The sequence below is a fragment of the Oncorhynchus nerka genome, linkage group LG27 (genome assembly GCF_034236695.1).
Source record: "Oncorhynchus nerka isolate Pitt River linkage group LG27, Oner_Uvic_2.0, whole genome shotgun sequence".
Classification (NCBI taxonomy): domain Eukaryota; kingdom Metazoa; phylum Chordata; class Actinopteri; order Salmoniformes; family Salmonidae; genus Oncorhynchus; species Oncorhynchus nerka.
The window spans coordinates 69,642,077-69,668,808 of NC_088422.1; the positions used below are offsets into that span (position 1 = coordinate 69,642,077).

Sequence of the window (26,732 nt, forward strand, 5' to 3'; positions counted from 1 at the left end):
ACTATGACAGACAAAATGAGAAGAAAAATCCAGAAAATCACATTGTAGGATTTTTAATAAATGTATTTGCAAATTATGGTGGAAAATAAGTATTTGGTCAATAACACAAGTTTATCTCAATACTTTGTTATATATCCTTTGTTGGCAATGACAGGTCAAATGTTTTCTGTAAGTCTTCACAAGATTTTCACACACTGTTGCTGGTATTTTGGCCCATTCCTCCATGTAGATCTCCTCTAGAGCAGTGATGTTTTGGGGCTGTTGCAGGGCAACACGGACTTTCAACTCCCTCCAACGATTTTCTATGGGGTTGAGATCTGGAGACTGGCTAGGCCATTCCAGGACCTTGAAATGCTTCTTACGAAGCCACTCCTTCGTTGCCCGGGTGGTGTGTTTGGGATCATTGTCATGCTGAAAGACCCAGCCACATTTCATTTTCAATGCCTTTGCTGATGGAAGGGGGTTTTCACTCAAAATATCACGATACATGGCCCCATTAATTCTTTCCTTTACACGGATCAGTCGTCCTGGTCCCTTTGCAGAAAAACAGCCCCAAAGCATGATGTTTCCACCCCCATGCTTCACAGTAGGTATGGTGTTCTTTGGATGCAACTCAGCATTCTTTGTCCTCCAAACACGACGAGTTGAGTTTTACCAAAAAGTTATATTTTGGTTTCATCTGACCATATGACATTCTCCCAATCTTCTTCTGGATCATCCAAATGCTCTCTAGCAAACTTCAGATGGGCCTGGACATGTACTGGCTTAAGCAGGGGGACACGTCTGGCACTGCAGAATTTGAGTCCCTGGTGGCGTAGTGTGTTACTGATGGTAGGCTTTGTTACTTTGGTCCCAGCTCTCTGCAGGTCATTCACTTGGTCCCCCCGTGTGGTTCTGGGATTTTTGCGCACCGTTCTTGTGATCATTTTGATCCCACGGAGTGAGATCTTGCATGGAGCCCCAGATCGAGGGAGATTATCAGTGGTCTTGTATGTTTTCCATTTCCTAATAATTGCTCCCACAGTTGATTTCTTCAAACCGAGCTGCTTACCTATTGCAGATTCAGTCTTCCCAGCCTGGTGCAGGTCTACAATTTTGTTTCTGGTGTCCTTTGACAGCTCTTTGGTCTTGGCCATAGTGGAGTTTGGAGTGTGACTGTTTGAGGTTGTGGACAGGTGTCTTTTATACTGATAACAAGTTCAAACAGGTGCCATTATTACAGGTAACGAGTGGAGGACAGAGGAGCCTCTTAAAGAAGGTCTGTGAGAGCCAAAAATCTTGCAGTACATCTCCAAATTACAAACCAAGTAGTCTTACTTATAGGTCTTCATGCTTTCTTGAGAACTTTGATGATCTCGAAATGGAGTCAGTAAGCAGAGGTGAGTTCCGATGTTGTGTCAGTCCAGCACAGGAGGTTGGTGGCACCTTAACTGGGGGGAACAGGCTCGTGGTAATGGCTGGAGCAGAATAAGTGCTATGGTTTCCATGTGTTTGATGCCATTCCATTTGCCTCATCCGGCCAATATTTGGAGCAGCCTTCTGTGCAGTCCGGGATGTAGTGGGCCTACCTGCGGCGACTGGTGTGGTAGAGTCTTCCAACGTTCACCTTGAGAATTCTACCAGAGATGATTTTGGACCACTAGGAGTGAGATTTTTGGAAAGTGGATTCCTCCCAGAGGAAGCGGGCGCTTCGAGTCATGCGGTTTGGGCTCAACCTGTGTGTGCTTTGCTCTCCGGTGCAGAGTGCAGTTAAAAGAGGTGATCAATGGGGTAGCATTGAGTGTAGAGGTCAATCAAATTGAAAGGAATATTCCTTGTGTTTGTGACGCCTGCCGTTTGGTGAGAGGTAGACCCAGATGGTAATGGCGAGACTGAGAATACCCTGTCTGTCTTGTTGAGCTTTGACACAGAGCTTCTACCTGATAAGGTGCTTTAGGTGCCAAGGATTCAGACATGTTGCAGCAGTGTGTAGAAGGGAGATCCCAAGATGTGAGAAATGTGCAGAAGGGTATAGTCAGAGTGTACAGTTGGGATAAAGAACGCACTATGTGTCAACTGTGGGGGTGTCCATTCAGCTGGAGATCCTACGTGCTCTGTGAGAGACCGGTTGAGATTGCCAGAGTTTGAGTGGGGTAGAACGATTCTTATGCTGAGGCAGTGAAGAGAGTAGAGGATAGCCCAAGGGTCAGTGAGTTGACTGGGAGGCCCCCAGTGAGGTAGCCCGAAGAAAGAGAACCAGAAAGGAATAGTTTTTTAGTATGGTTGAATTTCTTGCGTTTATAGCCAACTGCACTGCACTGCAATGATGGAGCAGAAATCTCAGAAGATAGATAGTTGCAGTGGAATATTTAGTGCAGAAGAGTTACAGAAAGTTTTGAGAAAAGGGGTTCCATCCTCCCAGGCCGACGGCCTGGTGTAGGATCATTTAGGGCCAAAGTAGTAGAATTGGGTGGGGGATAAAATAAAATTGTATTTGTCACATGCGCCGAATACTACAGTGAAATGCTTACTTACAAGCCCTTAACCGTTAAGAAGGTTTAAGAAAAATAACTGTTAAGTAAAAAATAGAAAATAAAAGTAACAAATAATTAAACAGCAGCAGTAAAATAACACTAGTTAAGGAAGAGTGTTTTCAATACTGATGTTAACCTTTCTGGTTATAACCTTTTTCGGGCAAGACAGATCTTCCAAAGGTGGGGGAGTGGCAATCTTTACCAAGGATCAACTTCAGTGCTCGGTTGTCTCCACCAAGTCTGTTCCCAAACAATTTGATTTGCTTGTTTTAAGCATTACACTTTTAAATGGCTCTTTGTTGACTGTTGCTGGGTGCTATCGTCCTCCATCAGCACCGGCCTGTACCCTACCTGCCCTAAGATCTCTCCTGGCTCCTTACACTAAGTCTGAATTTGAGTGCAGTATATAAAGTCAGAAAATCTGCTGTCTCAGCCACTGCCTGTCACCAAGGGAGTAAGGCTCAATCGCAGGCCCCATGCTCTTCTCAATGTACATCAACAACAATCCTCAGGCAGTAGGATTCTCTCATCCACTTATATGCAGATGATACAGTCTTATACTCAGCTGGCCCCTCCCTGGATTTTGTGTTAAATGCTCTACAACAAAGCTTTCTTAGTGTCCAACAAGTTTTCTCTACCCTTAACCTCGTTCTGAACACCTCCAAAACAAAGATCATTTGGTTTGGTAAAAAGAATGCCCCTCTCCCCACAGGTGTGATTACTACCTCTGAGGGTTTAGAGATTGGGGTAGTCACCTCATACAAGTACTTGGGGGTATGGCTAGACGGTACACTGTCCTTCTCTCAAGACATATCAAAGCTGCAGGCTAAAGCTACATTTAGGCTTGGTTTCCTCTATTGCAATCGCTCCTCTTTCACCACAGCTGCCAAACTAACCCTGATTCAGATGACCATCCTACCCATGCTAGATTACGGAGACATAATTTATAGATCGGAAGGCACGGGTGCCCTCAAGCGGCTAGATGTTCTTTACCATTCGGCCATCAGATTTGCCACCAATGCTCCTTATGGGACACATCACTGCACTCTATACTCCTCTGTAAACTGGTCATCTCTGTATACCCGTCGCAAGACCCACTGGTTGGTGCTTATTTATAAAACCCTCTCAGGCTTCACTCCGCCCTATCTGAGATATCTACTACAGCCCTCATCCTCCACATACAACACCCATTCTGCCAGTCACATTCTTGTAAAGGTCCCCAAAGCACACACAACCCTGGGTCGCTCCTCTTTTCAGTTCACTGCAGCTGCAACTGAAACGAACTGCAACAAACACTCAAACTGGACAGTAAATTTTTTTATTTCACCTTTATTTAACCAGGTAGGCTAGTTGAGAACACGTTCTCATTTACAACTGCGACCTGGCCAAGATAAAGCAAAGCAGTGTGACACAGACAACAACACAGAGTTACACATGGAGTAAACAATAAACAAGCCAATAACACAATAAACAAGTCAATGACACATTAGAAAAAAGAAAGTCTATATACAGTGTGTGCAAAAGGCATGAGGAGGTAGGCAATAAATAGGCCATAGGAGCGAATAATTACAATTTAGCAGATTAACACTGGAGTGATAATTGAGCAAATGATGATGTGCAAGTAGAGATACTGGTGTGAAAAAGAGCAGAAAAGTAAATAAAATATAAACAGTATGGGGATGAGGTAGGTAGATTGGGTGGGCTATTTACAGATGGACTATGTACAGCTGCAGCGATCGGTTAGCTGCTGATAGTTGATGTTTAAAGTTGGTGACGGAAATAAAAGTCTCCAACGTCAGCGATTTTTGCAATTCGTTCCAGTCACTGGCAGCAGAGAACTGGAAGGAAATGCGGCCAAATGAGGTGTTGGCTTTGGGGATGATCAGTGAGATATACCTGCTGGAACGCGTGCTACGGGTGGGTGTTGTTATCGTGACCAGTGAACTGAGATAAGGCGGAGCTTTACCTATCATAGATTTATAGATGACCTTTTATCTCAATCTCTTCATTCATTCTGACAGTTGTGGCTGCTTTGCGTGATGTATTGTTGTCTCTACTTTCTTGCCCTTTGTGTTGTTGTCTGTGCCCAATAATGTTTGTACCATGTTTTGCGCTGCTACCCTGTTGTATTGTCACGTGTTGCTGCCTTGATATGTTGTTGTCTTAGGTCTGTCTTTTTGTAGTGTTGTGTCTCTTGTCGTGATGTGTGTTTTGTCTGTCCCCGCAGGAGGCATGTTTGCCTTTTGGTCAACCGTCATTGTAAATAAGAATTTGTTCTTAACTGACTTGCATAGTTAAATAAAGGTTAAATACATCAAATAAAGCCTTAGTGTTCTTGGGCACAGGGACTATGGTGGTCTGCTTGAAACATGTTGGTATTACAGACTCAGTCAGGGACAGGTTGAAAATGTCAGTGAAGACACTTGCCATTTGGTCAGCTCATGCTCGGAGTACACGTCCTGGTAATACGCCTGGCCCTGCGGCCTTGTGAATGTTGACCTGTTTAAAGGTCTTACTCACATCGACTACGGAGAGAGTGATCACACAGCCGTCCGGATCAGCTGATGCTCTCATGCATGTTTCAGTGTTACTTACCTCGAAGCGTATGGTAGGCTCGCGTCACTGGGCAGCTCGCGGCTGTGCTTCCCTTTATAGTCTGTAATAGTTTGCAAGCCTTGCCACATCCGACAAGCGTCAAAGCCAGTGTAGTACGATTCAAGTGTATAGGTGCAGGGTTAGATGGAGATCCTAATCTCCTTTTCCCTTTTTTTTGGTGACCAAAATGTGCAATTCACACTCCAACCTGCGAAACGCAGCAATATGCAAATAGTCTGCCGGAAAAAGCCACACAAAGAAGAAACTCGATTGTCCAGTGTTATGGAACATAATTTTAATAAAGTTTTTTTTATGAATATCCCGTGGAATTGTGGGATAGCAATGGCGGCTTCTGTCTTTGTAAACAAAAAACGCACAATTTACAAAAGATAATAGCTAATGGTTTGAATCATTTCAAGTGGGTGGCACAGTTTTCGTACTTACATGAATGTTATTTTCCCAATAACTCGGGTTGTTAATGTTATTGAAGATCGTTTTTTGATTTACAATAAATACATGTGGCAGGTTTAGCTAGCTCGCTAAAAAAAATACTAGCTAGTGTAAGCGTCTTGATAGACTCACCACCTATTGTTAAAGGTAAGCAAGCCCGTGTTTTATTAAATGGGATTTTACAATTGTACTGTAATATCGGGTGTATAGTCGTACCTATTAGTTTAATTTCCTTTTTTGTAACGTAATAGCTAGCTCGCTATTTAAATCATTGGCTGAGCGATATCCAGTTATCTAGCTAGGTAACGTTATCTACTTTAACGTGTTTTATTTGAAGTCACGTCTGTCACTAAATTATAATCGGTCGTTCATTGGCGTTAGATGTAGTAGTAACAAATATAATATAAGTAGCTAGTGTAGCTACAGTACTGACTAAATAGCTACGTAGCTAGCTACTGTAGCAATATAAAATACATTCCGTGAATTATTCAAGCGATTTTATACTTTTGATCGATTAGTTTAATGTATTAATCTCAAATCGGTCAAATGTCCGTATGCAAAGTGCTTTTGGTTAAGTGTTTCGGTCTAAATTATCTGACACATCCTTAACGTTACGTAATTAGTAGTTGGCTAATCTCCCCAAAAATGTGGTATCCAATCCAGACAGTTGTTTGAGACCATGGATGATGACGCGTCACTGCATCGACTGGAGGGCAGTGACCCCACTGCGCAGGTTGGCGGGCTGATTGTGAAGAAGAAGAGTGCAGCAGTAGAGCCTCATGTCTTTCGTGCACCCACTCCACGCACCTCTCTCCTGGGCCTGGATCTGCTGGCAGCTCAAAAGAGAAAAGAGCGTGAGGGCAAGGAGCAGGCTGAGGCTGACAGTGATGACAGGAATAACAAGAAATCCAAGGTATCCTCCTACAAGGATTGGGAGGAAGGGAAAAGTGATTCTGGGTCTGATGAAGAAGACAAAGACGAGGAGGATCAAGGTGGTAAAAAAGAGAGGTATGTTATGTGATTTGTGATTTGGTTTGAGTTACTGTAGCCTCTTTTCGTACTGGCATAGAATACAAACTCTCCCTATCAAGAGATCTAAACTGATGCATGCAGTGTTGTCTTATTGACACTTTATTCTATGTTTCATAAAGTAGCAGGAAGTACCGTGTGACTGGCTCAGAGACACCCTCTAACCCTGGAGGGGTCAGTGAAGAGTTCCGTCGCAAACACCAGCAGAGGGAGAAAGACCGGCGTGAGCATGGAATGTACGCCTCCTCCAAAGAGGACAAGAACAGAGAGAGGGAGAAGGACAGAGAGAGGATCAGAGATACGGACAGAGATCGAAGGGGTGAAAGAGGTGAGCAAAAATGTATACATCTGCATGCACATTGTTAATATTCTGGCAATAGCGATATTTTCTATCTATTGTGTATTTCTGACTGAAGTAATTACTAACTGTTTTGATGGCAGATGAGCGGGAGCGCAGTCACAGTCGCGGCGGCGGCAGCTGCCGGTCGGAGCGTGGAGACCGCAGTGAGAGGAGTGAGCGCTCACAGAGAGAAGGCTGGTCCTCCGAACGCATCAGCCGGGGGAGCAAGAGAGAGGAGCCTTCAACGCCCCAGACACGCCCCAAAGGTCAGTAACCCTGCCACACCCCCGGACAGGCAGTTCTTTAAGGTCCTTAGGTCACGCTTACAATACACAAACTACTCTCTCTCCCTCCATTCCTCATACCCTTTGAATCAGATGGCACTCCCTCGCGCACCAGCTGGGATGAGGATGACAGCGGCTATGCCAGCTCACGCCGTTCCCACTGGGAATCTCCCTCTCCTGCCCCTTCACACAAGGATTCTGACAAGTCTGAACGGTCGGAGCGCAGCCCCCGCTCTGGACGGGAGAGTGAGAGGAAGGACAAGTAAGCAACTGCAGCTCAACACTTGTATATTCATTTAACTGGGTTTAATAGTATTATTAAAGGACTCCTTTTCGGTGGCTATTAGAAATGTTATTTTCAGCTTTTAAATGAACTTTTGTTGTTTCTGTTCCCAGGTCAGTCAGAGGCCGGTATCCTGATGACACGCCCCTTCCCACCCCATCATACAAGTACAACGAATGGGCCAATGACAGGAAGCACTTGGGCTCCACTCCTCGTCTGTCCCGTGGGAAAGGTAAGCCCCTCCTTCCCCTCTGTCTTCCCCCAGTCACGTTTGAGCTCTTATTAATGTTCTGATAAGGCTTGCTGATGTTTGTGGATTGTGTCTCTGTGCCCCAGGTAAGAATGAAGGAGAGGATGGCATCGCCTTTGATAATGATGATGAGAAGCAGCAGTGGGAAGAGGACCAGAAGGTGTGTGGACATGTGGAGTCTTGGCAGTAACACAAATGAATAGCTTTCCCAACTTTCATAAATGCACATTTCTATGTATTGACTATTGCCCTGTGGTGTTGCAGCAAGCGGACAGAGACTGGTACATGATGGACGAAGGCTATGATGAGTTCCACAACCCACTGACCTCCACCTCTGAGGATTATGTGAAGAAAAGAGAGCAGATCCTGCAGAAGCAGACACAGAAACGCATCTCTGCCCAGAGACGACAGATCAATGAGGTATGGCACTGTGTTGCTACTCTATAACCACCTCCAGCCCTGGGTGTATGTAGCCCGTTTAGTTATCGTTAATACCACCCATGGATTTTAATTTTGTGTGTGTGTGTTGACTGTGTTTAACGATGCGTGTTGTGTTCCTCCTGCCAGGATAATGAGCGCTGGGAGACTAATCGTATGCTGACCAGTGGAGTGGTCCAGAGGCTGGAGGTGGATGATGACTTTGAGGAGGACAACGCTGCCAAGGTCCACCTGCTGGTTCACAACCTGGTCCCTCCCTTCCTGGACGGGAGGATAGTCTTCACCAAGCAGGTAATAAATCATTACAGCACATTATGGGCCAATTAAATTACCAACACTCCGCCGCTACCTGTTTATTTGGACAGGGAAGCTAAAACTTTTAATTTGTCTCTATACTCCAGCATTTTGGATTTGAGATCAAATGTTTTGTGAGGCGACACTTGGGCTCTGACCATACCAGTGTCGCAATATTCTTTTCCATGGCAAAAATGAAAACGCAAAGCAGACCACTCTATTTTGTCCTTTAAAAACCTGCTGTATGTAAAATATTCTGTACTATAGCTTGGATTCTTTTTTTGACTCTAGGTGACAGCATAACGATGTTTTGTTTCCAACATTAGGGCAGTTTTCCTAAAGAAGTTAAATGTGCTTCGGGTTTTGTTTCCTTTACCAATAACAGGGGAGGGTAGCATTTTTGGGGGGTATGATAGTTATGCCTCTAACTTTCTCACTCATCATTATTCACAATTCATTCATGATTATCTGTAATCATGCTAGCATCCACATTAAAGTAGAAGTGTTCAGAAACATATTCTATTCTTATTTACAATGAAAGTGAGTCCAAAATGACACAATTTACCATTCATTTCTATTGGGCACAACATCATCTGAAACACAACCAAAACAAACTGCACATGCATCCAACACATTTCTAGGCTCAAAAGCTTAATGTAGTCATTGCTTGCTAGGAATATGGGACCAAATACTAAACTTTCACAGAATTTAATACATTATTAGTGAATTTGTATTCACACCCCTTTTCCACATTTTGTTGTTGCACCTTGAATTAAAAATGTATTAATCTGAGATTTTAGGTCACTGGCCTATACACCTTCATGTAAAAGTGGAATTATATTTTTAGAAAGGTTTACAAATGAATTAAAAATAGAAATCTGAAATGTCTTGAGTCCATAAGTATTCAACCCCTTTGTTATGGCAAGCCTAAATAAGTTCAGGAGTAAACATGTGCTTAATAAGTTGCATGGACTCACTCACTGTGTGCAATAGTAGTGTTCTACAGGATCTTTTTATGAATACCTCTGTACCTCACACACACAATTATTTCGGTAAGGTCCCTCAGTCGAGCAGTGAAATTCAAACACAGATTCAACCACAAAGACCAGGGAGGTTTTCCAATGACTTGTAAAGTAGGGCACCTATTGGTAGACTGGTATTTTTTTCTTCAAAAGAAGACATTGAATATCCCTTTGAACAAGGTAAAGCTATTAATTATACTTTGGATGGCATGTCAATACACCCAGGCAATACCAAGGTACAGGCGTCCTTCATAACTCAGTTGCCAGTGAGGAAGGAAACCACTCAGAGATTTCACGATGAGGTCAATGGTAACTTTAAAACAGTTACAGAGTTCAATGGCTATGATGGGAGAATACTGAGGATGGATCAACAACATTGTCAATTAAGTTAGTATTGTGGAGTAACTACAGAGTGAAAAGCAGGAAGTCTGTGCACAATAAAACATATTCCAAAACATGCATCCTGTTTGCAGTAAGGCACTAAAGTAAAACTGCCAAAAAATGTGGCAAAGAAATATTTGGGGGAAATTCAACACAACACATCACGGAGTACCGCTCTTCATATTTGCAAGCATGGTGGTGGCTGCATCATGTTATGGGTCATGGTGAGGAATAGGATGTTTTTTTTAGGATAAAAAGAAAAGGAATTGAGTTAAGCGCAGACAAAATCCTAGAGCGAAACCTGGTTGTCTGCTTTCCACCAGACACTGGGAGATAAATTCACCTTTCAGCAGCACAACACAAGGCCAAATATACAGTGCATTCAGAAAGTATTCAGACCCCTTGACTTTTTCCACATTTTGTTATGTTACAGCCTTATTCTAAAATGGATTCAATCGTCCGTCCCCCCCCACAATCTACACACAATACCCCATAATGACAAAGCAAAAACAGGTTTTTAGAAATGTTTGCAAATTTATTCCAAATAACAAATGAAATCACATTTACATAACTATTTAGACTCTTTACTTTGTTGAAGCACCTTTGGCAGCGATTACATCCTCGAGTCTTCTTGGGTATGACGCTACAAGCACATGTATTTGGGGAGTTTCTCCCATTCTTCTCTGCTGATCCTCTCAAGCTCTGTCAGGTTGGATGGGGAGCGTCGCTGCACAGCTTTTTTCAGGTCTCCCCAGAGATGTTCGATTGGGTTCAACTCCGGGATCTGTCTGGGCCACTCAAGGACATTCGGAAACTTGTCCCGAAGCCACTCCTGCGTTGTCCCTTGGCTGTGTGCTTACGTGTCTTGGCTGTGTCCTCACCTTCCAACAGGTCGTTGTCCTGTTGGAAGGTGAACCTTAGCCCCAGTCTCAGGTCCTGAGCGCTCTGGAGCAGGTTTTCATCAAAGATCTCTCTGTACTTTGCTCTGATCATCTTTCCCTCGATCCTGACTTCTCCCAGTCCCTGCCGCTGAAAAACATCCCCACAGCATGATGCTGCCACCACCATGCTTCAACGTAGGGATGGTGCCAGGTTTCCTGCAGACGTGAGGCTTGGCAGTCAGGCCAAAGAGATCAATCTGGTTTCATCAGACCAAAGAATCTTGTTTCTCATGGTCTGCGAGTCCTGTCATGTGCCTTTTACTGAGGAGTGGCTTCCGTCTGGCCACTCTACAATGGCCTGATTTGGTGGAGCGCTTCAGAGATGGTTAGATGGTTATCCCATCTCCACAGAGGAACCCTGGAGCTTTGTCAGAGTAACCATTGGGTTCTTAGTCACCTCCCTGACGAAGGCCCTTCTCCCCCGATTGTTCAGTTTGGCCGGGTAGCCAGCTCTTGGAAGAGTCTTGGTGGTTCCAATCTTCTTCCATTTAAGAATAATGGAGGCCACTGTGTTCTTGGGGACCTTCAATGCTGTAGACATTTTGTGGACCCTTCTCCAAATCTTTTTGCTCTGATGTGTGCTGTTAACTGTGGGAAGTCGGAAGTTTACATACACCTTAGCCAAATACATTTAAACTCAGTTCTTCACAATTTCTGACATTTAATCCTAGTAAAAATTCCCTGTCTTAGGTCAGTTACTATCACCACTTTATTTTAATAATGTGAAACGTCAGAATAATAGTAGAGATAATTATTTATTTCAGCTTTGATTTATTTTATCACATTCCCAGTGGGTCAGAAGTTTACATACACTGAATTAGTATTTGGTAGCATTGCCGTTAAATTGTTTAACATGGGTCAAACGTTTTGGGTAGCCTTCCACAAGCTTACCACAATACGTTGGGTGAATTTTGGCCCATTCTTCCTGACAGAGCTGGTGTAACTGAGTCAGGTATGTAAGGCCTCCTTGCTCGCACACACTTTTTCAGTTCTGCCCAAATTTTCTATGGGATTTGAGGTCAGGGCTTTGTTATGGCCACTCCAATACCTTGACTTTGTTGTCCTTAAGCCATTTTGCCACAACTTTGGAAGTATGCTTGGGGTCATTGTCCATTTGGAAGACCCATTTGCAACCAAGCTTTAACTTCCTGACTTATGTTTTGAGATGTTGCTTCAATATATCCACCAAATTTTCCTTCCACATGATGCCATCTACTTTGTGAAGTGCACCAGTCCCTCCTGCAACAAAGCACCCCCACAACATGATGCTGCCACCCCTGTGCTTCACGGTTGGGATGGTGTTCTTCGGCTTGCAAGCCACCCCCCTCCAAACATAACGATGTTCATTATGGCCAAACAGTTCTATTTTTGTTTCATCAGACCAGAGGACATTTCTCCAAAAAGTATGATCTTTGTCCCCATGTGCAGTTGCAAACTGTAGTCTGGCTTTTATAGTGGTTTTGGAGCAGTGGCTTCTTCCTTGCTGAGTGGCCTTTCAGGTTATGTCGATATAGGACTCGTTTTACTGTGGATATAGATACTTTTGTACCTGTTTCCTCCAGCATCTTCAAGGTCCTTTGCTGTTGTTCTGGGATTGATTTGCACTTTTCGCACAAGTACGTTCATCTCTAGGAGACAGAACGTGTCTCCTTCCTGAGCGGTATGATGGCTGCGTGGTCCCATGGTGTTTATACTTGCGTACTATTGTTTGTACAGATGAACGTGGTACCTTCAGGCGTTTGGAAATTGCTCCCAAGGATGAACCAGACTTGTGGAGATCTACAATTTTTGAGCTATTGGCTGATTTCTTTTGATTTTCCCATGATGTCAATCAAAGAGGCACTGGGTTTGAAGGTAGGCCTTGAAATATATCCACAGGTACAACTCCAATTGACTCAAATTATGTCAATTAGCCTATCAGAAGCTTCTAAAGCCATGAAATCCTTTTCTGGAATTTTCCAAGATGTTTAAAGGCACAGTCAACTTAGTGTATGTAAATGTAGACAGGTGTGTGCCTTTCCAAATCATGTCCAATCAATTTAATTTACCACAGGTGGACTCCAAGTTGTAGAAGCATCTCAAGGATGATCAATGGAAACAGGATGCACCTGAGCTCAATTTTGAGGTTCTTAGGGAAGCGTCGGAATACTTGAAAATAAGGTGACATTCTGTTTTGTCGCCTCGTATAAAACATTTGATCTCAAATTCAAAATGCTGGAGTATAGAGACAAATATGATTTTTTTATTCACTTTCCAAATATTTTGTGGAGTGTATATACTTTTAAGGTCTGAGCCATTGGCGGAGAGCTGTTGAGGGATTGTGACAGTCTGCTAATAAGTATTTGGAACTGGCTGAGTAATAACTAGTGGACTTACTATCAGAGTTGCTGTGTACTGAATGCGTACTGTTGCTGATGGTTCTCTGTGCTCTAGCCTGAGCCTGTCATCCCTGTGAAAGACGCCACCTCTGACATGGCCATCATCTCCCGCAAGGGCAGCCAGCTGGTCCGCAAGCACCGCGAGCAGAAGGAACGCAAGAAGGTAGGCGATGTTTAAAACAGCTATACAGTACTTGATGGTATGGTTACTGGCTGAATATCTGACTGTCATTTTGATTGTTTCTCCAGGCTCAACAGAAACACTGGGAGCTGGCAGGCACCAAGCTGGGTGATATTATGGGCATCAAGAAGACAGAGGACGGGGATAGCTCTGGGGGCAAGCCAGTGGGTGAGGATGGCAGGGTGGACTACAGGTAACAAGCCTTTTACTAAAGGCTTTTTTTTTTTCCCATTCTGAATGTTTATTAAACATCTGTTGTGACAAGAATGTGCAACAAGAACAACCTCATTAATTCCCTCCCTCTCCTCTCCTTCCTCCCTCCAGAACGGATCAGAAGTTTGCAGACCACATGAAAGATAAGAGTGAGGCCAGCAGTGAGTTTGCTAAGAAGAAGACCCTGCTGGAGCAGAGGCAGTATCTGCCCATCTTCGCTGTGAGGCAGCAGCTGCTCAACATCATCAGGTAGCTACTCTACTGGACCCGGCCTGGCTGTCCTGGGACCACGTATCACCCCCGATCTTACCCCAGATGCAGGCTTTCATTCAGGATGTATGATAAAGTCATATATGGCAATGAAGGGGGGAGTTGGGGGCTGTGAAGTCAGAATGTTCATATGTGATTTACCTTTGGTTAGAGAATGACCACATCAAAGGTGACTTAGGTAATGTTAAACAGCGTTTGTAAATCATTGACAAATACACTTCCAGATCTCTTTTTGTAAGCCGTTATTCATGTTTCCACAGTTTCGTAAGGTTGAAAGTCCCATCAGGATTGTAATGTTATTGGTTGTGATGTGATTCTGTCCAGGGACAACAGCATTGTGATCGTGGTGGGGGAGACGGGCAGTGGGAAGACCACCCAGCTGACCCAGTACCTTCACGAGGACGGCTACACCAGTTACGGCATGGTGGGCTGCACCCAGCCCCGCAGAGTGGCAGCCATGAGCGTGGCCAAGAGAGTCAGCGAGGAGCTGGGCAGCAACCTGGGAGAGGAGGTGAGCATTCAGCTGGCTTATGGAGGAGCCACTAGACAAACATGAACTAGATCTTAGAAACAGTGATCTATGGATCAGTCAAAGCAGTGGATAACTAGTCTTATCAGTTAACCCAGTGTAACAGACCTGGCAAGAGTTTATGAACTGCAATGAACTTGTTTATAGAGGAACGGAACTACTCCAGAACAGAATAAGTGTTCCCCCCACACCACCCCCACCAGATATCAATGTTCACTGTGTGTAGAGGTCATCTGTTAATTGATGTTGAGTCATGGTGCGGTCTTGGTTTTTTCCTTATGGATTTGACGCTTGTATTCATATGTTGTGCAACACTGCCATCTAGTGGTGATTCAGAGATTGTGCACCGCTTCCATTCTACAACTTGTCATGGAACTCTCCTCGCCAGCTCGTTTCTTTGGTTGACCCGTAGCACTGTCCTTTGAACGCCGTAATTCATACGTGGAATGTAAATGTATGTAGTTCACTACTAAACCATTCATTTAAATTTTTGTTGCTTTGCAGGTGGGTTATGCGATCCGTTTTGAGGACTGTACGTCGGAGAAGACTGTGATAAAGTACATGACAGATGGTATCCTGCTGAGAGAGTCTCTCAGAGAGTCAGATCTGGACCACTACAGTGCTGTCATCATGGACGAGGCCCACGAACGCTCCCTCAACACAGACGTGCTGTTCGGCCTGCTACGAGAGGTGAGGGAGACCCCTTTTCTTTCTTTTTCTCCAAGTCGTTTGTATGTTTAGTGGATAGAGTGGTATAGAGGTGAAGGTAGGATCGAGAGTGCTGAAAGAGCAGTGGGCCGGCTTGGACTGCCAGTCCAGGGAGACACTTTTACAACTCCCTGGATGTTATTCAATTGTGAATCTTTTGCATATGTTTTATTCGGAGGCTTTGTTTGTTTTGTAAGCAGTAGTAGAACTCTGTCCTTTTCTTCCAGGTTGTATCGAGGCGTTCTGACCTCAAGCTGATAGTCACCTCAGCCACCATGGACTCTGACAAATTTGCTGCATTTTTCGGCAACGTTCCCATATTCCACATTCCAGGAAGAACATTCCCTGTAGACATCTTATTCAGCAAGGTATTGTGTCCAACTCTCCATTCAACATCTCTTCCTTGTTATAGATATGTTTTTATAGGGAGTCAACACAGCCATTTAATTTGCATAATGACTTACAACCTGACTAGACCGGCCATATTTCGTGCGCGAGGGTTGCAAAATAAATGTACACATGCATGTTTTTCAATCATTTCATCCACACTACTTGGTTGTATTTCAGATGCTCGATGCAATGCAAGTCCCGCCTCTTCCATCTCCTTATTGGTTTTCACGAAGATACAAACCCATGTGGGTGCTTTTAAAGACTAACAAGGAGAGATGAATCAAAGATAACTAAGAACTAACTTAGTTATAACTAACTTGGTTTCACTTTTGTCTGTGGGTTAATCGTCATAGTAGAGAAACGCACACATTTGTCAAATTGACAAAGAACCAGCTAAAAAGAGGACCATTTGCATGTCTGGTAAAATAACATCCCTGGAGAAACTGCGAGCAACAGCTATCTAGCTAAATGTCCATGAACGTTTCATGTGTTTCCACCTTTCCTGAAATGAATAGAATTGATTCACAGTTGGTTTTGGTATTTTAACCTGCGTGTAATGGTCGCGCTTGGTGGGGATAGAGAAAATGATCATGCGCACAATGGACTCAGCCACGGGGGCCGGTTAAGTCATGGAGTAAGACTACTGTTATTTGTACCACGGTAGTGTGTGGTTGCTGTGTATTCTAACAGTGTTGTGTGTTTGGGCAGACTCCCCAGGAAGACTATGTGGAGGCAGCAGTGAAGCAGGCCCTACAGATCCACCTTAGTGGTATGGGGGGAGACATCCTCATCTTCATGCCCGGCCAGGAGGACATCGAGGTGACGTCAGACCAGATTGTGGAGCGTCTGGAGGATCTGGAGAGCGCCCCTCCTCTGACTGTACTGCCCATCTACTCCCAGCTGCCCTCTGACCTCCAGGCCAAGATCTTCCAGAAGGTAACCAATAACACCCAGTTACTGTTACACTAACATGTACAGTTGGAACTCTTAACATACTGCAGTATCCTTTGTACACAAGCATACTTGCTGTTAGGTAGTCGGAATGCATATACAGTGCATTCGGAAAGTATTCAGATCCCTTGACTTTTTCCACATTTTGTTAGGTTACAGCTTTATTCTAAGATTAAATAAAACATTTTGTCATCAATCTACACATAATACCCCATAATGACAAAGCAAAACCAGTAAAAAAAACATTTTAAAAATGATTTGGTCTGATGAAACCAAGATTGAACTCTTTGGCCGGAATGGAGGAAACCTGGCACCATCCCTACGTTGAAGCATGGTGGTGGCAGCATCATGCTGTGGGGATGTTTTTCAGCGGCAGGGACTGGGAGACTAGTCAGGATCGAGGGAAAGATGATCGGAGCAAAGTACAGAGAGATCGTTGATGAAAACCTCCTCCAGAGTGCTCAGGACCTCAGACTGGGGTGAAGGTTCACCGTCAAACAGGAAAACGATCCTAAGCACACAGCCAAGACAATGCAGGAGTGGCTTCGGGACAAGTTTACAAATGTCCTTGAGTGGCCCAGACAAAGCCTGGACTTGAAACCGATCTCTAACATATCTGGAGAGACCTGAAAATAGCTATACAGCGACCATCCCCATCCAACTTGACAGTTTGAGAGGATCTGCAGAGAAGAATGGGAGAAAATCCCCAAATACAGGTGTGCCAAGCTTGTATCTTCATACCCAAGAAGACTAGAGGCTGTAATCACTGCCAAAGGTGCTTCAACAAACTACTGAGTAAAGGGTCTGAATACTTATGTAAAACATTATTTATTTTTGTCATTATGGGGTATTGTGTGTAGATTGATGAGGGGGAAACAGCAATTTATTCCATTTTAGAATTAGGCTGTAACGTGAAAAAGTCAAGGGGTTTGAATACTTTCCGAAGGCACTGTATATTACACAAAAAGGAACACGTCCTTCTTACTGGTAAAGTGACGTGTGGGTAATGTCTTTGTTATGTTCTCTAACCGCCAGGCTCCAGATGGTGTGAGGAAGTGCATCGTTGCCACCAACATTGCCGAGACCTCCCTGACTGTGGATGGTATCATGTTTGTTGTGGATGCTGGATACTGCAAACTCAAGGTACCCTGTCACCCTCACTATCTTCCCCAGACTATCAAATGCAATAAGACAAACCATGTTAGAATAGTATTTCTCTGTGTTTGTTGCTGATGTGTTCTCTTTGACAGGTGTTCAACCCTCGCATTGGTATGGATGCCCTGCAGGTGTACCCCATCAGCCAGGCTAACGCCAATCAGCGTGCGGGCAGAGCAGGACGTACAGGGCCAGGCCAGTGTTACAGGTAAGTCACTGTCTACACACACACACTTACTCACACTCACGCAGTCTCACACTCCAAATGTGCAGTCCTCCCACCTTCCTCAGTTTCCAGAGGGCTGCCCTTGTCCTCCAGTTGTGGTAGAGAAGTATGGAGCCATAATGAAAGGCAGTTATTTGAAGGTGTCACCTTAGTGTGATGTTTGAGAGTTCCAGTCAGGGCTAGCAGGAAGGGAGTATTCACATGTCAAGACTGTCCTGGCTTCTAGAAAGATACTTCAATACTCCTCTACATCTGACTGAAGCAGTCTGGAACTAAAATATTAGATCAGCCATATCTTCCCCTTTTCATGTCTATCTGGGCCTAGATACAGGAATAAACAGGCTGAATTACACAATTCTCCTCACTCTGCCTGCTATCTCATTCCAACCGCTCCTATCCACCAAAAAGGTAGAACACCAGCTAACAACATTAGCATCCATTTGTATGGTGAGCCGTGCTGAAACGGGTGTCTATCTGAAGCGCGATTGTGTGTGTTGTTGTTGTGTGTAATGCCACCACCGGTGTTTCATCCTCTGACTGATGCACATCAGAGCTCCCCTCAGATGGGCTGTCCAGGCCTCGGATCTGCAAGGCGGCCGGGCTGCTTTCAAAGCCATCAGAGGCTGGGAGGGAGAGAAGGAGGGAGAATCCTAATCTCCACAGGATTTCATGCAGTTTAACTCTGTTTACAGCAGGGAGAATGTGACACAAAAGTCTGTTCTCTCTCAGATTTCACATGACCTTTCACCTATCTGTCATACTACACCAAGTTGAGGGAGATGGTGACACGCACACCAGACAAAAGATTGTTTTGCCTTGTAAATGAGCTTGGAATTTTATAAAAGCCCCCTCTGCCAAGATTACCCCCTGTGAATAATCAATTTGGGAGTTGAGCTTTAGAGTGGGTGGGGCCTAGGCGTTTGGAGGGGCGGGAGGTGACGTGTGTGTGCCATGCTGGGTGACTCGACTTGTGTGGCGAATCTGCTACTCAAAGCACCTCTTAGCTGTGACTGCACCCAACACACACACACACAGTACATCTCCAGCCCTGAGGACATTCACACAACCCGGCATAAAAAACCACAGATCATTCCCTCATAATACACACACTTCAGAGGGATTAGCCACTATCTGAAATGGTTGAGAGATGCTTTGTTAGGCCAGACCTATCAGTCTGAAGCAGCAATGGGAGCTGCTCTAAATAGTTTGGTTAGTAAATACCTCATAAGTAGCTTGGTTAAATGTTTATAATGTGCAGTAGGCCTGTCTCTTTGCCCTTCTCTAAATGTCAGTTGGGGAGCGTTCAGCTTTCATGGAAACGGAGGCTTCTCAATCACGGTGCCATTGTTACAGGGTTGGAGCACGGTGCCGTTGTTACAGGGTTGGAGCACGGTGCCGTTGTTACAGGGTTGGAGCACGGTGCCGTTGTTACAGGGTTGGAGCACGGTGCCGTTGTTACAGGGTTGGAGCACGGTGCCGTTGTTACAGGGTTGGAGCACGGTGCCGTTGTTACAGGGTTGGAGCACGGTGCCGTTGTTACAGGGTTGGAGCACGGTGCCGTTGTTACAGGGTTGGAGCACGGTGCCGTTGTTACAGGGTTGGAGCACGGTGCCGTTGTTACAGGGTTGGAGCACGGTGCCGTTGTTACAGGGTTGGAGCACGGTGCCGTTGTTACAGGGTTGGAGCACGGTGCCGTTGTTACAGGGTTGGAGCACGGTGCCGTTGTTACAGGGTTGGAGCACGGTGCCGTTGTTACAGGGTTGGAGCACGGTGCCGTTGTTACAGGGTTGGAGCACGGTGCCGTTGTTACAGGGTTGGAGCACGGTGCCGTTGTTACAGGGTTGGAGCACGGTGCCGTTGTTACAGGGTTGGAGCACGGTGCCGTTGTTACAGGGTTGGAGCACGGTGCCGTTGTTACAGGGTTGGAGCACGGTGCCGTTGTTACAGGGTTGGAGCACGGTGCCGTTGTTACAGGGTTGGAGCACGGTGCCGTTGTTACAGGGTTGGAGCCCTGTGTGAAGTCATCAGTGCCATGCAGAGCGGGTTTAACCAGGTGGTGAAGACAGCATCTCCAGACCTGTTACTCCATGGAGCATTTGTGCATTTACAAAAAAATGTGTCTGCTAGATTATTCAATAACCTCCCCCGTTGGTGTCGCTCTCACTCCATCTCTCCTTCTCTCCTCCTCTGTCCATCCAGGCTGTACACCCAGAGCGCCTTCAAGAATGAGATGTTGACCACCACCATCCCAGAGATTCAGCGGACCAACCTGGCCAACGTGGTGCTGCTGCTCAAATCCCTGGGGGTCCAGGACCTGCTGCTCTTCCACTTCATGGACCCCCCGCCTGAGGACAACATGCTGAACTCCATGTACCAGCTGTGGATCCTGGGGGCCCTGGACAACACAGGTGGGTCTCTGGCCTGGCCTGGACCACATCACTCAAGATTAGGCCACTAAATGTACAAATTGATCAAATATAATCATTTATCTCAGAAAACAAGGTTAAAATATGTTGGGATAAGTATGTGTTCCCCACCAGCAATACAGCCAACAGATTAACAATAACTACAGATTAACAATAACTACATGTGCGAGGAGAGACTTGGATGATGGAACTAGTCAATAGGTTGCTGTAATGGTATGTACATGCACTGCACACCGTAAAGTATAGAGCTAGGTAGCACTGTGGTGTAGGTAGTGGAGTAATTGCATAGTGCTTTATCCTCTGTTAGATTTGACTGGCTGAGTCTCATCTCTGTCTCATCTGAGCCAGATCCCTGGGGATTAGGGGATTTGGTGTCTGTGGAGGACTTTTGACGTTTGCCTGTGTGGTGTGTTAACAGCAGATTATCTCTGATTTAAGGTTTACCTGGCCAATACAGCCTGTTCTGCCTCTGAACTTTCCCTCTAAGCTCCTTTATAGTCTGTCATGTAATCATTTAAATCAGAGCTGCCAAAGTTAGATTTAAATATGATTTTGTAACCATCCTCCTATGTCAGCACTTTATCTCTCTCTCTCAGGGCTATAGACAGGAAGGTGTCACCTGTATTGTGTTTCCCCTCTCCTCTGTCTGTAGACAGGAAGTGTTAATATTTGTGTCCCCCTCAGGTTCCCTGACGCCCACTGGGAGGCTGATGGTGGAGTTCCCTCTGGACCCGGCTCTGTCCAAGATGCTGATCGTATCATGTGACATGGGCTGCAGTGCTGACATCCTCATCATCGTCTCCATGCTGTCTGTACCGGCCATCTTCTACAGGCCTAAGGTAGATGTCATTGAGATCGCCAACCAATGAATGTCTTAATGTGTTGCTAATGTTTGTTTATCTTACTGTTAAGAAAAATGACCCCTGTATTTCCTCTGTGTCCCGACCTTTCCAGGGTCGTGAGGAGGAGAGTGACCAGGTGAGGGAGAAGTTCTCTGTCCCAGAGAGTGACCACCTGACCTACCTGAACGTCTACCTGCAGTGGAAGAACAACAACTATTCCAGCATCTGGTGCAACGAACACTTCATCCACACCAAGGCCATGCGAAAGGTCAGACCACGCCCTTGTCCTTTACCCTCTCTGACCAGTCTCCCTGGTTTAGGATCGAAATGCACTTGATTACCACTTTGCATCACAATAGTCACACACTGAGCAATGTGTATTGAATGTCCTCTTGTGTTGGTTCTCCGGTAGCTAACGTGTCTCTGTGTGTGGTGGGTGTTTCAGGTGCGCGAGGTGCGCTCGCAGCTCAAAGACATCATGGTGCAGCAGAGGATGAACCTGGTGTCCTGTGGCTCAGACTGGGACATCATCAGGAAGTGTATCTGTGCTGCCTACTTCCACCAGGCAGCCAAGCTGAAAGGCATAGGGGAGTATGTGAACGTGAGGACAGGCATGCCCTGCCACCTCCACCCCACCAGCTCTCTGTTTGGTATGGGCTACACCCCAGACTACATCACCTACCACGAGCTGGTCATGACCACCAAGGTAACAGACCCAGCCTCCACACAGCTACGCTATGATCTGGACTGTTCAGAGATGATGTTCTACACCTTGACTCACCAGAAAGAGCTGTCATATATATCAGCCTTTTAGCTCTGTTACTGTGTTCTAATGTGTTGTAACCTGTGTTGTTTGATGTCCCTCCTGTAGGAGTACATGCAGTGTGTGACTGCGGTGGATGGGGAGTGGCTGGCTGAGCTGGGGCCCATGTTCTACAGCGTCAAACAGGCAGGGAAGAGCAGGATGGTAAGCTCTTCGGCCCTTACTTCCTCCCTCCCTACGTCTCATGGTTAGTTCCTCCTCCCTCTGTCCTTTTCTCTCCTCTCACCCCTCTGTTCCTCTCTCTCTGTGCAGGAGAACCGGCGGCGGGCCAAGGAGGAGATCACTAACATGGAGGAGGAGATGTCTCTGGCGGAGCATCAACTGAGGAGCAGGAGAGAGGATCAGGACAGGAAGAGTAACGTGGGCAGCGTCAGGTATACATTCATCTATCTTCATCTATTCTTCATGGAGAGGTTTCACTCTGACACTAGTCCCAGTCGCTATTAAATAGACCGCCGCGGCCTCACCTGCCTGTGGTTACCTTGGTTACCCAATTGGCTCACAGCAACATCTTTACCTTTTTCAAACGCAAGTTTCTTACAAAGCTACATTTAAGAAAAGTACATGTCTAAAGACTACTTTTCCACATTGCCGAGCGTTCCCGCTACTTAGAAAAATGTAATATTGAAAGGCTTCCCTCATGCCCCTTTTCATGACGCCGCTAACTTGAGCCATGTGAGTGCTAGCTAGCTAACAACCAGAACATTAAGCTAGCCAAGACCAACAACACACTATACAGCTACAAGTAGTGAGTGGAATTAACAAGCAGACTGTACTTAACAAGTTAAATGTCTTACCTGTGATTAAATGTTTTTTACACACATTGCTACGTGTAGCCTACTTGGACACCGCGTCCCTACATTTCCCACTCTCCCACACCGAATACCCTGAAGCCACAGGGCTCTTCTCGCAGGCTCTATTTCTCTACGTGGGAACATTGTGAACCGTAGGTCGGGATTTTTGACCTGGTTAAATGTACATCGAACAACATTGCAGCTTTTCTGTATGTTTTGTTATTTCTGTATAACAGAAAAATCAACAAAAAGTTTGCTTTTTTACAATGGGGGTCAATGGGAAATGTTCGTTTTCCAGAATGGGCCCCTTCCGAGTCGTAGAAACTGGTTAATTTTGCTGCTTCTCTACCCATCTCTCTCTAATTATCTCTGCCTCTCCTTCTCTCTTATCATCTTTGTCTTTTCTACCATCTCTCTCTCGAATTATCTCTGCCTCTCCTTCTCTCTTATCCTCTTTGTCTTCTCTACCATCTCTCTCTCCTTCTCTCTTATCCTCTTTGTCTTCTCTACCATCTCTCTCTCTAATTCTCTGCCTCTCCTCTCTTATCCTCTGTCTTTTCTACCTCTCTCATTTTCCATGATGAGCTTTTCTCACCTCCAGTCCTTCCAGATGAGACAAAAAGAAATAATATTGACTCCTGGCTGACCCCCATTACTGCTGCAATTTAAATGGTACCACAGCAGAGGGGAGAAAGAAGACAGCGTTTATTTTCAAATTAGAAGGGACACCTTTTTAGTTTGCACCTGTTCCATAAGGCTCACAAAAGAGATGTGTTTGGGAGGGTAAAAAATAACACTTTGATATAGCAATAAATCTGCTGATTAATTAACAATAAGAGTGTGTGTCTGTCAGTCTCCAAAATGATCACATTAAAACGCAGAGGATTAAGGAATAGATTAGAGAGCGAGCGCCTCAGAATTGTGATAATAAACATGGCCGGCTCTCGTGGGCTGTCAGCTGCTTTTGTCCGTCTCTGCCTGTGAACACAAGCATCCCTTCACCGTGCCCCCATGAAACACTTCTACGACACATTTTGATCTGGTTCCTGTCTGTCATTCAGCAACCCCCCACCCGTACTCAGATAAGTGGGCTCAAAGCTTTAAGTCAGTGATTTTATGGGAGCTTTTATTCAATGTAAATGCAGGGCTATGAGAATTGTTCTGTCCTTGTATGTGAAAGTGGTGGTAGGAATGAGGGTGCAGTCTTCCCTCTGCTGTGTTCACCAAACACCTGTGTGTGGAAAGAAGAGTGGCCCTCAGACAGAGAGCTCTTAAAGCACTTGACAACAATATATCTGTCTACTAGACCTAGAATTATCCATCCTGCTTCCAAACTCTGCTTTTACTGAGGATTATGTAAAGGGAGGCACATTAGTTAGGATTTGGCTTTAATCTCAGCCAGGCTGTCCTCCTCACTTCTCCATATCCTCCTACCAGCAGGCCTCTCAGGACGTGTGTGTGTGTGTGTGTGTGTGTGAAAGACATTGGAAAATAAAGGTGAAAGACTTTCTTAGCCTCTAGAAATCACCCTGTTAAATTAAAGTTTAATTTAATAAATAAATACATTTTGAAGGCCTGAGGACATTGTTGTGACTTTAGCTGGGGGTGAGGTGGGGTGGACAGAACTGAGGGATGAAGGGAAGGACTGGGTTATGACCTGATGGCTGTAACTGCTGGTGTGTGTGAGGACTGAGGAGGGAATGCTGGGTAGTGTCAGAGTGTCACGCTGCTGTAATTAAAGATGATAGATTTTGCTGTCAGCAGCGTCCGCTTATCCCCCCCTGTTAGCCTGTCCCCCCCCTGTTTGCCTGTCTCTCTCCCATTAGCCTGTCCCCCCTGTTAGCCTGTCCCCCACCTGCTAGCCTGCCCCCCTGCTAGCCTGTCCCATTATGTCTGACATGGCAAGTAAAAAAAAAAATGTGCCTTCTGTTATTGCCAATTGTCTATTCTTTTGTCTCGATAGGGCTGTGAAAATCTGCACCCCGGGAAGGAAGGAAGAGGCACCCATGACCCCAAAGCGCACCCCAGCTCGTTTTGGGCTCTAGATCTTCTGTTAAGACTTAAACACTTGAACTCACCACTAAATATCACCTGTATGTGTACCATACCATCACTGGATGAGCTTTGCTGAGAGGGCTTGGATAACTGTCCCTCCTATTGTTCGGTACTAGCTGCAGTTCAGACAGAGGCCAGCAGAGGTAGAACTTGTATAAGACATGAGGCTCCCGTAATAGACCTTTTCTGTCAGCAAATCCACATAGCGTCCCTCCATTTTTATGTGCAGAGAGATACAGTATACGGCTGTTAGAATGCAGTATTTTCTATTTCTGTGATAGTAAAAAAACAACAAAAAAAAAACAATGATGAAACATCATTGAAAAGGTATCGTCTTTAAAGGGTATTTGATATACTTTGAAAATCTGTCAAAGCCTTTATCATAATCCTTCACAGGCTACAGTGTCCAAGCAGGAAACCTTTAGTTGTTCCATCTCCTACTGTACCCTACAAGGGGCTGTTTTCTTGATGGTAGTCTCTCCCGATCAATATAAACTATGTTCAATAAGGCTGGGAATTGCCAGGGACCTAACCATATTAGCATGATACTTTGGTGCAGATACGATATGTATTGCGATTCGATACTGTGATTTTATTGTGAGTCGATGTTCCGAACATATTGCTCACCATGTATCTGCTGCAGAGGGACAAGCGAGAGATCCATGAGAAACGAGTTTTGATCAGTCATGGAAATAAAAGTTCTGAATACAAAAGATGGAGAACAAGAAATGGAAGGAAAATACTGGCGTTGTGGTACAGGCAACTAGCGCAAAAATATTATTGCGATATTGTCAAAACAATGAAATATCGTCAAATAATATCCCGATATGTAACTGTATAGACCCCCCCCCATTACTAGTGTTTAAGTAGTGCTGCATTGTGCTGTCAGTCATAAGTGGGCGGCTGGTCCAAACTAGTCTGATCCCCGTAGTGTGTTCATTGGGCTGTATGACATTCAGTGTGAGTAGAGAGAGGAGGCAGAAGTAGTACTGTCCTGTGTCCATGAATAATTTCATCATGTCCCTCTCAAATCTCCTTCAAGAGATCATTTTCACCTTGTACAACTGGCTGACCTCTGTATCCTTTTGTATGTCGTGTGTAGCAAATGGCCTGTGCCATGGTGAAGTGCCCCTTCACTGACTGAAGCATTATCCAAACTGTGCTTGTGGCATGAGTGGCTCAGACCTTATATCTGGAGCTACCTTAACAAACCCTTCATGCAAACTGTTTGGAGGACAAGCTTTAGCAATTGAGCTTTTCCTAACCCCATTAGCCCTCCACAGCACTGTAATATTCCTCAGCTTCTCTCCGTTTACACATGAATGTCAGAACCTGGATGAAACTCATGATGGCCTCAGCCTCTCATGGTCCTTGTGTTGAAAATGGCCACCAATTTTATCTTGAGATTCCCCTCCAAGTCAAGTGGGTGAATGATCACAGAAATGTATTTTGCAGGGCCCATGGTTGGAGTTGATATGTGTGTGTGTAACTGTGGCACGTCTCTTAGATCAGGGTTTCCCAAACTCAGTCCCAGGGGCATGTTTTGGTCCTTGCACTACACAGCTGATTCAAATAATCAAAGCTTAATGATTAGTTGGTTATTTGATTCAGCTGTGTAGTCCTAGGGCAAAAACCAAAACGTGCACCTGGGGGGCCCCAGGACTGAGTTTCGGAAACCCTGTCTTACATCATGTCTCTTCACCAGACTGATATGTCATGCACTTGAGTAGTCAGGTTTAGCAAGGTGTTTCAGCAAGTTCCAAGCGGTGGACTTGATTCTGAAGTCATTCATTCTGTGTACTAGATTGACTTTGTATAGTTTTGTACAGACCAGTATCTTGTCTTGTGGTGGTCAGTGATTCTGTTTTGTGATGTGAAATTAGGCTCTGGTAACACCAGCCCATGGTTTGCGAATATAATTTTTAACTTGACTACAGTTTGGGAACTGAAAATAAATGGTCTTATTTTTTA

The 26,732-nt window shown here is 45.0% G+C and overlaps 1 protein-coding gene across 3 annotated transcripts; it reads left to right on the forward strand.

Annotated features, from left to right (window-relative positions):
• The first annotated feature begins 5,436 nt into the window (after window positions 1-5,436).
• Window positions 5,437-26,732, forward strand: LOC115112222 (pre-mRNA-splicing factor ATP-dependent RNA helicase PRP16-like). Of its 3 annotated transcripts, none has more exons than XM_029639135.2 (25): window positions 5,437-5,705; window positions 6,222-6,566; window positions 6,710-6,915; window positions 7,029-7,193; window positions 7,305-7,473; window positions 7,608-7,726; window positions 7,831-7,904; window positions 8,009-8,164; window positions 8,312-8,473; window positions 13,254-13,361; window positions 13,448-13,572; window positions 13,704-13,841; window positions 14,187-14,373; window positions 14,896-15,081; window positions 15,327-15,467; window positions 16,198-16,425; window positions 17,476-17,583; window positions 17,691-17,803; window positions 20,021-20,229; window positions 20,932-21,086; window positions 21,202-21,357; window positions 21,535-21,795; window positions 21,961-22,056; window positions 22,165-22,286; window positions 24,670-26,732. In XM_029639135.2, the coding sequence occupies exons 2-25, from the start codon at window positions 6,238-6,240 to the stop codon at window positions 24,749-24,751; spliced, it is 3,795 nt and encodes a 1,264-aa protein (XP_029494995.1). In that variant the 5' UTR covers window positions 5,437-5,705; window positions 6,222-6,237; the 3' UTR covers window positions 24,752-26,732. The 3 variants fall into 3 exon arrangements, with proteins under 3 accessions (XP_029494995.1, XP_029494997.1, XP_029494996.1); XM_029639137.2 differs by having other exon boundaries at window positions 6,713-6,915; XM_029639136.2 differs by having other exon boundaries at window positions 5,451-5,526.

Coding starts and splice junctions, on each gene's coding strand:
- LOC115112222 (XM_029639135.2), top strand. CDS start 6,238: ATGGATGATGACGCGTCACTGCATCGACTGGAGGGCAGTGACCCCACT. Junction 13,573..13,703: donor GATGGCAGGGTGGACTACAG/GTAACAAGCCTT, acceptor TCCTCCCTCCAG/AACGGATCAGAAGTTTGCAG. Junction 20,230..20,931: donor GGGGGCCCTGGACAACACAG/GTGGGTCTCTGG, acceptor TGTCCCCCTCAG/GTTCCCTGACGCCCACTGGG.